Below are 15,755 nucleotides of genomic sequence, written 5' to 3' on the forward strand. Positions count from 1 at the left end.
AATAGGAGTGCTTCTAAAAACAAGCCAACGAAAATCATAGCACTAGCTGATTTATTCTAGTTATTGGTGCTGTGTGTACGCTCTGTGCTCAGCAAGATGCCTGTTTATTTCTGTGAGCTGTATAAGTGAACTAGTGTACAGTTCCTAGTATTAGTTACAGAAGCAATATGTCATAAACTGTCAACATCACTGACACATACTAGCAGAGCTACTACAAACAGTAGTTTATATTCAGAGAGGTTTCAGTTCCAATTTCAGAAATGGTACAGTAGAAATGAAAGTCCATTGTACTGTGTAGAGATGTTCCGACACAGAGCTAATGATATCTCTGCCTCTAGTGCGTACAGTATATCACATTTTATATTTCATAATCTATGGAAGGAATGAGAGTGATGGAGCAGATATTTGAGGAGCTTCTCAACAGAGGATTATTGTTAATCTATTCTTCTGTTCAATGGCTCTTGTCCTCAAGGCTGGGGCTCTGCCAGTTAAGGATGCTCAGAATCCCAAGCTTTCTTTCTGCCTTTGAAGTGGCCGTAGCTTAGGGGAATATCAGTTAGATTTAAATTCACACAGTGATCTTACATTTGCACACCTGTCTTCAAGAGCAGGAGAACCAAGACAGAGTGTGTTGATTTTTGTGCTGTAGAAAAGGGGCTCACTGAAATTAATTCCCTTTGGAAATTGTTACCAAAATTGCACATGATCAGCTCTGAGCCCGAGCTTTCCTGAGATTTTTTTGCCATGCACATTAGCATAAGACACACTGTTGCTGATCTTTGAACCTTTAGGGAAATAACTCTAGGTAAACAATACCATTCAAAGCTATATTTCTCACCTACAGTTGGGCTGGGTGTAGACTTGAGTTCAGGACAGAAGCCAGACATCATGTCCTGCCTATTAGCTACACACTGCCAGGCTCATCTATCTTTATTGGTCATCCATTAGCCAGCATTAGAGGGAGACACGGGATAATAGCAGTAATGATGTTGATGATGGGATTAGACTGCCGGGACACACGTCATCATCACAGCGTTGTGTCTGGAATCATAAAGGCTGCCCACAGACAGACAGATGGATGGATGGATAGATCTAACTAAACAAGTGATTCCATGCTCCTGATGTGTGTCTGTGTGGTTGTATATATGAGTGAGAGAGAGAGAGAGAGAGAACGAACAGGGGAGGGCTTTCAGATTAGGTGAAAAATGTCTGCAGTGCTTGGGGGTTGCATTAACCTTAGTGCAGGCGCAGACAGCCAATCAAAATGCAGCACCTGTGCCAATCTTCAGGGATGGACAGACGCTGGCACAGGTGTCCTTGTGATGATGGTTGGCAGGGGTTGGTGCCAGCCAGAGGGATGGCATATACATGACAAACCCAGCAACATTCTGCCGTTCTGCCAGGCATAAGAGAGGCCAGCAGCAGGGACAGAAGGATCATTAAGGCAACTTGATGGAAAGATGCTCTAAGATGTCCACAGTAAAAATGTGTCCAAAATGGAGGATTCGTGGAAGCGTGAGCGTCCTTCAGAGGCAGCGAACCACCATGATCAATCAGGACAATATGAATACCTTTCTATTTTGGTTTGGACACAACTCCTATTTAGACTCTTAATAAGTTCCCTGCGAATTGCTAATCAACCGTGAAAAAGGCAGTTGCCAATTTAACAGCTGATAGCCCGTGAAATGAACAGCAGTCTCCTATAAGCACAATTACTAAAGCCGCTGGGCCTGAAGAAAGACCTTTTGAACTGAGAGAGGCATGGACAGAGAGAGAGAAAGAGACACACACACACACACACACACACACACACACACACACACAGACAGACAGAGACAGACAGAGACAGACAGAGAGACAGACAGAGAGACAGACAGAGACAGACAGACAGACAGACAGACAGACAGACAGACAGACAGACAGACAGACAGACACAGACAGAGGTGCAGACAGAGCAAAGGCCGAGGCAATGTGTATCGTGAGTAAATCCTTCATTAAGTATTTAGAACGGTATCATTGCAGGCCCTACTGCCACCATGCAGCATATTCTCAATGATCCACCCAAGAGACATTGATCATCCTCTACGGTGGCATAATGGACCGCCACAGAAAAATACTGATCAGATTTCTGCACCAGTCAATTCAGTTCATTAGGGCCACTCAACCTCCTGCTGTGAACCTTTATTGATCTGGCCATGGGTCACAGGGCTGTTGTTCTCCACTAACTAGAGAGAAGATTCACAAGACTGTACAAGTGAACAAACAGCAACACATATATGGAAGGGTGAAGCAAGCAGTGGTGTAAAGTAACTAAGTACATTTATTCAAGTACTGTAGTACAATGTTTTAGGTACTTTTACTTTACTGGAGTATTTCCAATTGTCTATAGGCTACTTCTATTCTACTCCACTACATCTCAGAGGCAAATATTGTACTTTTACTCCACTACTAATTATTTGAAAACTTTAGTTACTAGTTACTTTGCAGATACAGATTATTACATTATAAAACATACTTTAACCACTTTAGCCCTATTTTGCACCTAGGCCAATCTACAAGCTCACGTGTGAGCTTGTAGATAGGCTATTTTCAAACATTTTAGTACTTTTACTTTTGGTATTTTAAGTACATTTGCATACCAATACTTTTGTACCTTTACCCAAGTACATTTTGAATTCCGGACTTTTACTTGCAACAGAGTACTTCTACATTGCAGTATTGATACTTTTACTTAAGTAAAACATTTGAGTATACTTTCTCCACCACTGGAAGCAAGCGTTTCATCATTTCACACATAACAACAGCAACATTTCTGAGCATCTGCGTGACACCAGCACAGACAGACTGGTGTCCGTCTCGTCTGTCCCCCCGTCTGTCTGCCAGGGCATCAAATGTCAGACACGACACAGGAAAGTATATCAAGGCTGTCCCCAGGTTTGTCTGTCTTACTATAATACATTTTTCTCTGTTTTTTCCTCTCCTCTAATCTCCACTTATCTCAGAGGCAGTGGAGCGGCAGCAGCAGCAACAGCACATGGCTGGTGGGCAGTCTGTGGTCTGTGGGAATACAGCTTATGTTAAAGCCACATTTATAGTCTGTGGTACGATGGTGGTGCTCGCCGACAATAACTGTTTTCTAAGATAACAACATGTTGCGCCGTCGTGCCATGGAGTATAAATTAACCAGTTAAAACCGGGAGAGCATCTGTGTAATTTAAGGTTTTAGCTATATATTTATGTATATATATATAGCAACATAAGTTTTTCAGAAAACTCTTGGGATTTAGAACAGTGGTTCTAAGAAATAGCAGATATCCAAGCTCACAGCGAGTCACTTTGTGCTGCGCTAGCAGCTGCGAGCTTGTACATCTGCAAGCTTGTACATCTGCTATTTTTGAAAAATCTTGAAAAAGGCGTTTGAACATTTCTGAAACTTTTGATCATTATTTTAACACAAATCTTCTCTTCTGGGGCTCCCTGGCCCAAAACATTTTCAGATGGGGGGTCCGCAGCAAAATACATATCATTTTGGAGGTCCTTGGCACGGAAAAGCTTGAGAACCGCTGATTTAGAAGGCATTTTCGGCCTCGGGTCTTAACGGGTTAAACATAATGGTGCCCCCCCCCCCCCCCCCAAAAAGCATGTCTCTCCAGGGCGGCTGTCAGATGGAGACGGAGGTAGCCAGAGAGAGAGAGAGAGAGAGAGAGAGACTCTCAGTTGTATAGCTGTCAGCAGGGAGCCGCTGGGATTGGACCGGTGACCACGAGCAGCTCGGCATGCGGCGAGGCCAGGCCAGGCTCACAGGTGCACCGCGTCTGACAGATAATGGCAGATAAAAACCTCTTCCCAAAAAAAAAGCGCTTGCCACTCTCAGCCAGGGGTACGAGGGACCAGTGGTGGTGGTTGGTGGTGGTGGGTCAGTGGAGGGGTCGAGTGGCAATGGGCTTTGAGGAGCAGTAGCTTTTACTTCACCACCCGCGTGCCTAGATCCACACACACACATGCACGCACGCACGCACGCACTCACACGGGATTGCACAGTCAAACGAATATGTGCACATGCAACCACACTGTCAGTTATCCCATTAAGACCGGGAACGCATCTGTGTAATTTTAGATTTGAGCTACATAATCATTATTTTACACTTTGGCTATTCAAAAATAGCAGATATACAAGCTCATAGCGCGGCACAAAGTGCCTCTCTATGACCTTGTAGATCTAAAATCTTAAAATCGTGAACATTTGTGCAAATCTTTGGATATACATTTTTTTAAGCGACTAAAAACTGTCAAATGTCTCAACAAATGTCAAATTTTCTGAAAAACAGTTATTGCTATATCAGTGGTTCTCAAACTTTTTCCATGTCAAGGACCCCCAAAATTATATGTATTTGGCTGCGGACCCCACTCTCAAAATATGTTGTTCCAGGGACCCCCCAGAAACAAAGATTTGAGTTAGAAAATTTGATTTTTCAGAAATAGCAGATCTACAAGCTCATAGTGCGGCACAGCTATGAGCTTGTATATCTGCTATTTCTGAATAGCCAAAGTATAAAATAATGGTTAAAGTGGCTACACAGATGCGTTCCTGGGTTTTACTGGGTTATAAGGACAGACAAGGTCGCTGAACTCAAATCTGTCTGCAGAAAATTGTCTGCAGCTTGCTGTAAACTTGGAGTCTGAGATTGATTTTAAGCTTAATACATGAAGCGGCTGCTTCTGTGACTGAAACAGAATAAAGAAAAGAAATAACATCAAAACCCAGCAGCGGTATTAAGTTTGCTTTACCTTTACGTCAAGCTGTCTTATTAATCTTGTTATAATTTCTGTTGAAAGAGCAGTAAGTCCCCAAAGTACAATGAAATTAATTTGTTTATGCCACAGCACTTTCCCCCCTCTCTCCTCGCTCTATTTCATGTTTTTATTCATGTCCAAATCAGCTTTTCATCTTAGCAAGCAAATTTAAACAGAAAGCCAATGACGACTGTACAGAATATAAACACGTTGGTCCATTGAACAAAAATAATGCTGACTGAAAGTTCTTTGAATCTCAGATAAAAAAGTGTACAGTATTCATTAGGTGTTAATCTTTGGACATAACTTTGCATCTCTGCGTGACAAACTTGACCGAAGTCTCAACAAATGTCTCTCAACCTGAACAACAATATATCTCACCTCATTTATCATGGAAAGGGCAAGAGAATGGCCAAAACAAAGTAACGAGAACATTTTAATGTCATTTTCCTCAGGATACTTGCTTTGCTTTGTTGTTCGCCGAAAATACCTGATCTACAAGCTTGTCTATGTTCGGGTTGTCATTTGAGTTACAAATGTTTGCTTTAAAAAATATATATTCAAAGATTTGCCCTATAGCACCACAAAAACAAACATTTTCACCATTTAAAAAACATAGTAGATCTACAAGCTCATAGCAATGAGCTTGTAGATCTGCTATTTTTTAATAGCCAAATAAATCTAAAATGACAGCGGTGCATCCCTGGTTTTAATGGGTAAGTGTTTTTTGGGGGAAAATGTTGGAGTGCTAATTTTGTTTAATTGAACATCCCTCTATAGGCTCCAATAAATGTGGTGTTGAAATGCCTGAAACTGTTGCATGAAGGAAGCCACTACTGGGTTGATCGGCTATTCTCAGGGAGTGACACTGCTGTGCTTTGACATATAAATCAGTCTTTTGATATGGCATTGCATTGTGTGTGCATGCCTATACTGTACACACAATTAAACCCTTGTAAGGTGTTCTTATGTCATGTTTATGTATGTGGATTGCATGTTGGTGAAGTGTACACCCCACACGCACGCACGCACGCACGCACGCACGCCAGTACCGCGGGAAGTAGGGGTGCTGAGGGGGCTGCAGCACCCCCTGAAAATAATGTATGAAAAAAAAAATATATATATATATTGTTTGTTGTTGGTCGTTATTTGGGGGGGGGGGGGGGGGGGGGATTTAGTGCAATATGTGTTCTGGAACCGAAGCAACCGAATTAAAGTAACAAAAAACCCCCAAAAAGGTTTAAAAAAGCGGAAAATAACCGCAAATAACCGCAAATCTTCGCGCGCGCTAGTCACGCGCGTGCATGTGTGCGCATACAGCACCCGTACCCTAAAACATCTTCCCGCGGCTATGACGCACGCACACGCACACACACACCAAGAAGAACTCGATCCACCATCCATAACACAAGAGACAGAGTGGCATCAACCTCCATTATCCAGTCCCTATACTGCCGACACAAAGGGCTTCCTGGAAACAAAAATCCAATCAGTCCTCTCTAGGAGGATTTGCTCCACAGTCAGTGCTCAGCAACACTGGTGGCTCCACTAGGTGACAAAGAAATAATCTCAGAGCCCCACAACCTGTTCACAGCCTGTCTACACACCTCCGCCACGTCTCCCACCCTTAGAAATAAGACAGGCCAACAGAGGCCACGCTTCCCAGGCGTCATTTACTGTCCACAGTAGTTTAGTGTGTCTTCTTCCTTTTTCGACTTATTTTTCTACTTCTTCTTCCTTCTGCTTCACCAGTGTTGGAAAAAGTACTCAAACGTTTTACTTATGTAAAAGTATTAATACTGCAATGTAGAAGTACTCTGTTACAAGTAAAAGTGCTGAATTCAAAATTGACTTGAGTAAAAGTACAAAAGTATTGGTATCAAAATGTACTTATAGTACCAAAAGTAAAAGTACTAAAATGTTTGAAAATAACCTGTGGTTAATGTCTGTTTTATAATGTAATAATTTATATCTGTAACTAGTAACTAACGTTTTCAAATAATTGTAGTGGAGTAAAAGTACAATATTTGTTCACCCACACGCATACAACAACCTCCAACAAAATGGTCGATTAGGTGTACAGGCTGTGAAATTGTGGTTCTTTGAGGAGCAGCGGAATGTTTACTTGAAGCATTACTAATGAAAGCCTGAGAGAGAATAAAAGCAACCCTCAGGGATACTGGCAAGGGACGAGTTTATGAAAATAATGATTTTAATGCATTAAGACCGGGTAAGAATGTCCTTTTAAGATTTATTTGGGCTATATTCAAAAATAGCAGATCTACAAGCTCATAGCGTGGCACCGAGTGCCGCGCTATGAGCTTGTAGATCTGCTATTTTTGAAAAATCGTAAACATGTGTGCAAACCTTTGAATATATATACTTTTTTAAAGCGATTTTTTTTTACTCAAATCTTTGCTTCTGGGGGTCCCCGGAACAACATATTTTGAGATGCGGGGGGGTCAGTGGACAAATGCATAACATTTTGGGGGTCCTCAACGTTTTGTTCCAGGGACCTCCCCAGAAGCAAATATTTGACTTAAAAATGTATATGTAATGTATGTATTCAAAGATTTGCACACATTTTCCACAATAAAAAAAGCACTTGGTGCCGCGCTATGAGCTTGTATATCTGCTATTTTTGAATAGCCCCAAAACAATCTAAAAATGACACAGATTCTTTCCCGGTCTTAATGGGTTAATACACATTTTAAAAGCACTTTCACTATTGTAACCGCCATCATCATACCCTGGCACCCATATCAATCTGGTGCTCCTCTCTCTCTTGCATGCCTTCGTTTCTTTGTCTGGTGAATTATCACACTAATTCCCCATTCATTAGTATGCGGCTGCTTATTTAGCCACGCTGCAGAGAAGCCTTCAAGAAAATCAACTGGAAAATAGTCAATATGAGGTGGCCAGCATGGCCCTCTCTCTCTCGCTTCTCATCCCCCCCTCCCAGCTCCACTCATCAGCCCCTTCATTGTTTGCTTTGTGTATTTACCACATCAAACCGATAGCATAGTCCGACCATAATGAATCGGAGGGGAGATAAAGTATGCAAATTCACCGAGAAAGGGTATAATTAGGGCAATAATAAGACGTGCTGTTTTTACAGCTGCTTGTTTACACAAAGGATTGCTGGTATTTTATAAATAAAGCCCTCCATCTCTTCTCTCCAACGCTCTCCCTCGACTTCTCTCATTCACTCAGCACGGCACCTAGTTGCTGTGCTTCACTAATATAAAACCTATATAGGCTTTACTGCAAGTATCCTACCAGCCAAACGGACTGTGCATTGTCCATTTTGTGGTGCTATAGGGCTGACTCTGGGTCTGGTTCTTTCTGCTGGGACAGTCTGAACACTGACACCCACTCCCAGCCTGGGCCAGTACAGGCAAGACATTCCCACTAGTCTGCTCTCCTTCACCATACACAGGGGTGAAAGTGGCTTGAAGTTCTTGCCGGAACTATACCCCAACCTCCATCTCCTCATATTTTTTGTATCACAGAATAATGTCTTAACCCATTAAGACCTGAGGCGATTCTTTAAAAAAAATCTAAATCCTAACAGTTTTTTGAAAAAAATATTAAAAATATCTTTTCGCGATTTTTCAAAAATAGCAGATCTGCAAGCTCGTAGCACGGCACTCGGTGCCGCGCTATGAGCTTGTAGATCTGCTATTTTTGAATAGCCAAAGAAATCTAAAGTGACACAGATACGTTCCAGGTATTAATGGGTTAATGTTGACACAAAACTTCAATATCAATATCAAAAATCTAACTCAACAGTTACTTGTATAACAAAATGAAATCAAATGGTATACCACAGATTGTTAATCTTCAATATCAAATTACTTTTGTTTGAAATTAATTTAAATGGAATTCACAAGTAGTAATGAAGTAATCAACATAAATTAAGAACATAAGGCAAAAATGTCTCTTGCAATGTGCACATTAAAATGGAAATCTTCTGAAGATTAAAGCAATCCTGATCCTACAGCACAAGAGAAAAGTGAACAATAAAACGGCAATAAAAGCATAGTTAATGCCCTTTGTGAATAGAAGCTTTTATTAGTATTGCATGGGCTTATTGTTGCCAGCAACTATTTCCCCTTCAACATTTCTCAAAAGCCCTGCTCTACTGTCCTAGCAACAGGCATTATTTTATTTTGGGGCGAGAGTAACATTAATTAGGTCATAATTATCTGACCTCACAACCTGAGCGGCACAAACAGTTAGGCTTCTTTATGTTTCATGTGTAATGGAAAGATATGGGAGTTGAGGAGAAAGGAGAATACATAAGACTATGAGTGACTAAAAGAGAGAAAGGAAAAGGAGTATTTTCTGGTCGCTGCGAGGGAGGGAAATTTGCTTTTACTGCATCACCCAGCAGATGGCTGCTCAGACGTCTCTGATGAGCACACCAGGGAGCTGTTAGGTGTTAAGTGTCTTGCTCGGGGTCACTTTGACACTTCGACTGGACGATCCAAGGGTCGAACTGGTGACCTTCTGATTCCCAGAAGGCCTCTCTCTATCCACTCAGATACAGCCACCTGAGAAGACCGCAATGGTGTAATATGTATGTGAGAGACCAACTTGTTAACAAAACCCTGAACATAGAGGATGTTTTTTGTTTTACCTGGGGCCTATTTTAGATGATTTGGAGCTGAAATGAAGGGTGGGTCTAAAATCGATTGGAATTGTTCCATTAGTTCGTTTCTATTGCCAAATTCAGGCTAATATTCTTCTGTCTGAAAACATTATTCCAGTGGTCCCCGAGGGCAGTGGTGGAAAAAGCACTCACATTTTTTACTTGCGTAAAAGTATCAATACTGCAATGTAGAAATAAAAGTTCCGGAATAAAAAACTTTACTTGAGTAAATGCACAAAAGTGTTGGCATCGAAATGTATTTAAAGTACCAGTAATCTTTTGAAAATGGCAGATCTACAAGCTCACAATGCGTCGCATCGCGAAGTATTGTGTTGGATTGTGTTGTGTCTGTGATGTATATAGGGCTCAAGTGGGTAATGTATATTTGGTAATAATTATCATAATCTACAAAGTAACTAGCAACAAATGATAATTGTAATGGAGTAAAAAAGTATAATATTTGCCTCTGATATGTAGTGGATCAGAAGTAAAAGTACTGAAAATTGGAAATACTCCAGTAAAGTAAAAAAATACCTCAACATTGTACTTAAGTAAATGTACTTAGTTACTTTACACCACTGCCCGAGGGCATCTCTCGCTCTGACATCCCATGAGAGTTGTGTTGCTGGAAGGGGGCGGCGATTCAGAGCAGGGGAGTTTGTTATTTAGCCTACATAGAGGAACAGAATATTCACCTGAGTTTGAACATAATCAGGAATTAGCATTTGAATATGATGGCCGTCCCTATTTGTTTGAGCCAGAGAGCAGGCTACACAGAGACATACACAAAGTAACAACAAGCGTGGGCAAGAGCGGGGAGCGACTGCTCGCGGAAAATGGAGTCGCTTGTTGTCTATTGTGGATGTTGTTTATTACAAAGCAAAAACGAAAAGAACAATGGTTCGGCTATGCACATTTCTAAATTGCAGCTGTGCTCAGCTTTCATATTCTTCCTTTGAAAGGGGAACTTTTTCTTTGGACTTTCACCTACAGTACTCTCTATGGCTAGCTGTACTAATTCTTGTAGAATTGGTCACTGCACAGCGGATGGTTTGTTTTTCCAGCATCCATTTGCAGCACAACAGTACTGTTTTGGAAAAAGACTAAATCAAAACAAGCACAAAACTAAACAAAAACAGGCATAGTGTGAAGTGCAAGATTACCCCTGTTGGTTTGAGTCGAATCAGGCGATCGAATTAACCAATTCCTAAAAGAATTATGCCCACCCTTCATTTCTAGCCCAAATAATCTAAATATTGTCGCCTTGCTAAACTAATGGCCTGTAATTTTTTTAGGTTTTTCAGGAATAATTCAAAACTGATCCAAAACAAAACTATATGATATTTCTTAATCATTTCACCCAAAATGTTTATAACAAATTATGACTATTTAAATAGAAATAACACTGTCTGTCAGTTATATAACATAAGAGATTTAAATAGGTTTAAATATGATTAAATCTGACTTAGGCCAAACAAAAAAAAAAAAATGTCCTAAATCAGTAAATAAGTCACAAAACCATGTGACTTAGGCCCCAAAAAATGCCTATTTTGGCCTAAGTCACACTAGGGACTTAGGCCATTAGTTTAGCAAGGTGACGATATTTCCCAGGTTAAAAAATAAAAAATGTATTCCTTCCTTACAATTCAGAGCAATCAACACCCTAAACTATTTACAATTTGAGGATACCAGACGAGACACAGACACCTGTCTGAAACCAGATCCACAACAAATTGAAACCACTATCAATCTGACCATGCGGCCAAACAGTTCAAATTAAGAGGCTAATCTGAAACCTCACCTCTTCACAGACTCCACTTCACCCCCTAATACGCCTCTCTCCTAGTATCCCTTCTTGTCACCTTTAGAGAAATCTGGGAACCCATCGGGAAAAAAAAGAAAAAAAGATTACCTTGGAATTTGCGGAGCTCGGAATCTGCTCTTTTATTACCTTTAGAGACATGCTAGCAATATTCACCAGATATATGTTGGATACTTGTTCGAATTTGTTTTCTTTCTTCTTCTTTTTTTTATTAGTTCTTGCAAATGTTAAGAATGTTAAATAGATTTTTGGTTGTTTGTCGTTTACCTGTTATCCTAGTTTTTTTTTAGGCACTACATTGTTCTCTTTGCATTCTACTAACGCTAACGGTTCATGCTTACTCTCCTTACTCTGATTTTGCACTTGTAAGTCACTGAGAGCTAAATCTGCTAAATGCCTACATTTTAAATTGTAATGTTGAAAATACTATGCTGAATGCACACATAATGAGATCAGGTGTTAATTTAACTCTAATCTCTCAAGAACAGCTCTGCGTTTGAATCTGTTGGTAGCCGTGTTGACAACTTGTGCTCATTGGCTACAAGTGGGCGTGCCATCAGATCAGGAAGCAGGCCGCGCTTTACCCAATCAAATGTAGTGGGTGGGATTTACGTGTGTGCCGTTCGCTCCCCACTGGAAACAAACCGAAACTCATTTAACATTAGCGTCCTCGAAGCCGACAAAACCACGGAAAGTTAGTAACATTTTAAATTGCTCTTTCATCATAGAAACAAGTGGGCTTATAACCAAAACGATCCATGTTCTTTGGGAGAAATGGTGTTAGTGTTCCGTGGAGAAATATTGTTAGTGGGAATGAAAACATCCACCGGAAGTGAAAGGCTGAAGGCAGACCAAAACCCCGGTTTCCCTGAGCACGGGTCGTCCGTTCAGCTCCGCCCAGAGCCAAATGAATAAGTAAAAAACAGCAGAGGGCGCTGTTTTTCCTTTTTATTTGGCGATGGGTTCCCAGATTGATTTAACTCTGATAGCATAAAATGTACCTGTAAGGGTTCTGTGCATAAATGTTCCAACAACACAGTAAAATCCTCAGTGTTAATTCATCCATTTCTAGTCAGAGAGTGTACAAATGTAACCGAATGTAACCAAATGGAACACGTTTTACTGTGAAGGTGTTCAAATCTTCCTGTGAGCAGTACCCACTGCACTGACAATGGCACTACAGCACTGGGCTGAAAATGGCAGCACAAATCACGTCTGATTGCTGTACCGTGCAGTACCTTTGCAAACACTGGTCTTCAGTCATGTAATAATGTGACCTCTGACCCCAGAGATATGCACACTGGGGGGAAGAGTTCAGTGAGTCAAGCGAGAGGCACGGGGAATGTATCTGTAGAATCACACAGGCTCTAATGAAGAACATTTCTATTCTGTTCTGTCAGAAACAGCATGGAGACGGAGATAGCCAGAAAACGATTGAGAGAGAGAAAAGCATGAGAGAGAGAGAGAAGAGAGAGAGCAAGGGGAGATCTGAGGTCTGCCTATTATCTCCTCGCTGCTTCATTGCTTTGGACACACACACACACACACACACACAGACACACACACACGCTCAAATCTGCCCAGATCTCATGAATATAATTGACCTTTTTCCACTGTAATGCTGAGAGTACACGAGGGGAGGGTGAAACCAAACAGAATTAATTTAGAACAACACATTATTTCGCGCTGTGTGCAGATATGGAAAAGGACAATCTAATCGATAAACCAATAGAATGACAATGACCTCTCAAATCAATGTGTGTGGACCCCATTTTCTCACTGTGACAAAGACGCTACGCCTTTTCACTGCAGGTGTTTCTGTTCTTCTGTCGCTCTGACTGCATCATTGTACTATATGTGTATGTGTGCGTGCACGCATGCACACGATGATAAGTGTGTCTGCGTGTACTTACCTGTGTGCAGATTTCAGATTTATACATGACTGTTTACATCTCTGTGTGTGTGTGTGTGTGTGTGTGTGCGTGTGCGTGTGTGCGTGTGTGCGTGTGTGTGTGTGTGCGTGTGTGTTTGTAGTACTATACTTGTGAGCAGTGGTGGAAAAAGTACTCAAATGTTTTACTTAAGTAAAAGTACCAATACTGCAATACAGAAATACTCTGTTACAAGTAAAAGTCTGGAATAAAAAAATTACTTGAGTAAAATTGGCATCAAAATATACTTATATACCAAAAGTACTAAAATACTTGAAAATAGCAGATTTACAAGCTCACAACACGTCACGACGCGACGCGTTGTGAGCTTGTAGATCGGCTATTTTCAAATAGCCTAGTTATAAAATAGGGCTAAAGTGGTTAATGTATGGTTTATAATGTAATAATTTATATCTGCAAAGTAACTAGTAACTAAAGTTTTCAAATAATTGTAGTGGAGTAAAAGTACAATATTTGCCTCTGAGATGTAGTGGAGTAGAAGTAAAAGTATAGACAATCGGAAATACTCCAGTAAAGTAAAAGTACCTCAAAATGTTACTTAAGTACAGTACTTGAGTAAATATACTTAGTTACTTTACACCACTGCTTGTGAGGACCAAACGTTCTCACTCTCACAAGTATAGTAGAATTTGAGGAATGGACGTTGTTAGGACCATTTTCCTGGTCCTCACGAGAAAAAATGTGTTATATGGTTGAATTTCTTTTTTAGATACGTTTACAATTAGAACAAGATTCAGGATGGGGTTAGGATTAGGATTAGACATTTAGAGGTTAGGTTTAGGGGGTCGGGGGTTGTAGATTTTTCCCTATTTCATACTTGCGATGTCAAACACCGGAAAATAGCCGATCTACAAGCTCACAACGTGTCGCAGCGCGACACGTTGTGAACTTGTAGATCTGCTGTTTTTCGGCTTTAGACTTGCGGTTAGAAATGCCCCCCAAAAAAAAAACATAAATCGATCATAAAATAGGCTTCCTAAAATGTTGACGTCCTCACAAATATAGTAATACAACCGTGTGTGTGTGCATGCGTGTGTGCATCTGTGCGCGCGCCTGTGAACCAGGCTTGTATTTTGGTGGAACAGTTGCCAGGACTAATCATTATTTAGTTGTGGCGGGGCTGTAAAGGTCAGCAGTCTGAAATGTCAGGCTGTGTTCAACAGCAGCCAGATGCAGCTGTATGCCGCTCAAGTGTCCAATTAAAGAGGGCAGAGTGGGGAGGGGGGGGTTAGAAAGAGAAAGAGTGCGTATAGAACAGACATAGTGTGAGCTTTGTGTGCGTGTGAAAACGTGTGTATGTTTGATATGCCACGATAGGTGTGTGTGTGTGTGTGTGTGTGTGTGTGTGTGTGTGTGTGTGCGTGTGTGTGTGTGTGTGTGTGTGTGTGTGTGTGTGTGTGTCTGTGCGCGTGCGCGTTTGTGCGCATGTGTGTGCTCATGTGTGAAGCATTCTTCAGACGAGTTAATGAATGCCCACAGAAATGACTGTACAGTAGGATCCTATACAAAACACAGCAGGGCTGAATCACTGAATCCTCATCACTTTTTTGCAAGGACAGACTCCAGGACACACTCACGCAGACACGCACAAAGACATGGACAAACAGACACAAAGACACACACACAAAGACACGCACACGCACACACGCACACACACACACACACACACACCATGCTGCGAACCTACTTGATCTTCTAGTGTGCTTGCACTCAAGTCCCCTACATGTCTACAGGAGAGCAGGAGAGCGTCAAACATCATAGTTTCTGATAAAGCGGCGAAACACAGAAATAATGAAGTACTCTAAAGTATAGGGTTGAAGTTGGTCAACAGCAGAGAGGAGGAAGGCGGAGGAGAAATGAAATCGTCCTTAACGTGAAGGCAGAAGGAGAGAGTGTCCTGTCTCTGTCTGTTGTTTCCTTAAACCCTGAGCGTTAATTAAAACGTTAAAACACTCTAATGGGTCCATTTTTACACTATCGGAGTTAAGTTAACACTCAGGATTTTGCTGTGTATCAACCTCATTCATTCAGCAGCAACCACCTACTCTCTATGCAGCCAGCAGAATAACCTCCAATCTGTGTGTGTGTGTGTGTGTGTGTGTGTGTGTGTGTGTGTGTGTGTGTGTGTGTGTGTGTGTGTGTGTGTGTGTGTGTGTGTGTGTGTGTGTGAGAGCGAGCGAGCGCGCACGAGTGCACCCGCGTGCTCACCTTCTGTGAATAGTAATAAGCAGCATGGCAGGGTAAAGTATGTCTGTGGAGTTTTAGAATATAATAGTCTTGCTTTCAAGGCCAATGCGTAACAACAGGCTGAATAATAGATCTGCAATAATTTACACACAGAACACTGTGCTTTGTGCTGGTCAAAGGAACAAAGCAATTCATTGACTGCACCTTTATGTAATGTCTGAGGATGGTTGTCTCACACGATGGATCGCTTCGGGGTTGGCTCTTAATACAATGTTGCATCAAATCAAAAGTTTCCTGTTTGCTTATCTTGCATCATTGTACACCATGTAGACGTGAGATATTTTTC

The 15,755-nt window shown here is 41.3% G+C and overlaps 1 protein-coding gene across 1 annotated transcript in view; it reads right to left on the minus strand.

The window, feature by feature from the left end:
* The window catches only part of agbl4 (AGBL carboxypeptidase 4), a gene marked incomplete at both ends in the record, with an annotated part of 472,442 nt that overhangs the window by 92,300 nt on the left and 364,387 nt on the right, over positions 1 to 15,755 (minus strand). Inside the window, one exon of the mRNA XM_080430494.1 lies at positions 8,074 to 8,218. Coding sequence (XP_080286620.1) covers positions 8,074 to 8,218 — 145 coding nt within the window. The remainder of the gene's footprint in view (positions 1 to 8,073; positions 8,219 to 15,755) is intronic.

Source organism: Gymnoscopelus braueri, assembly GCF_963280865.1.
Source record: "Gymnoscopelus braueri genome assembly, chromosome: 6".
In the NCBI taxonomy this organism is placed as follows: Eukaryota; Metazoa; Chordata; class Actinopteri; order Myctophiformes; family Myctophidae; genus Gymnoscopelus; species Gymnoscopelus braueri.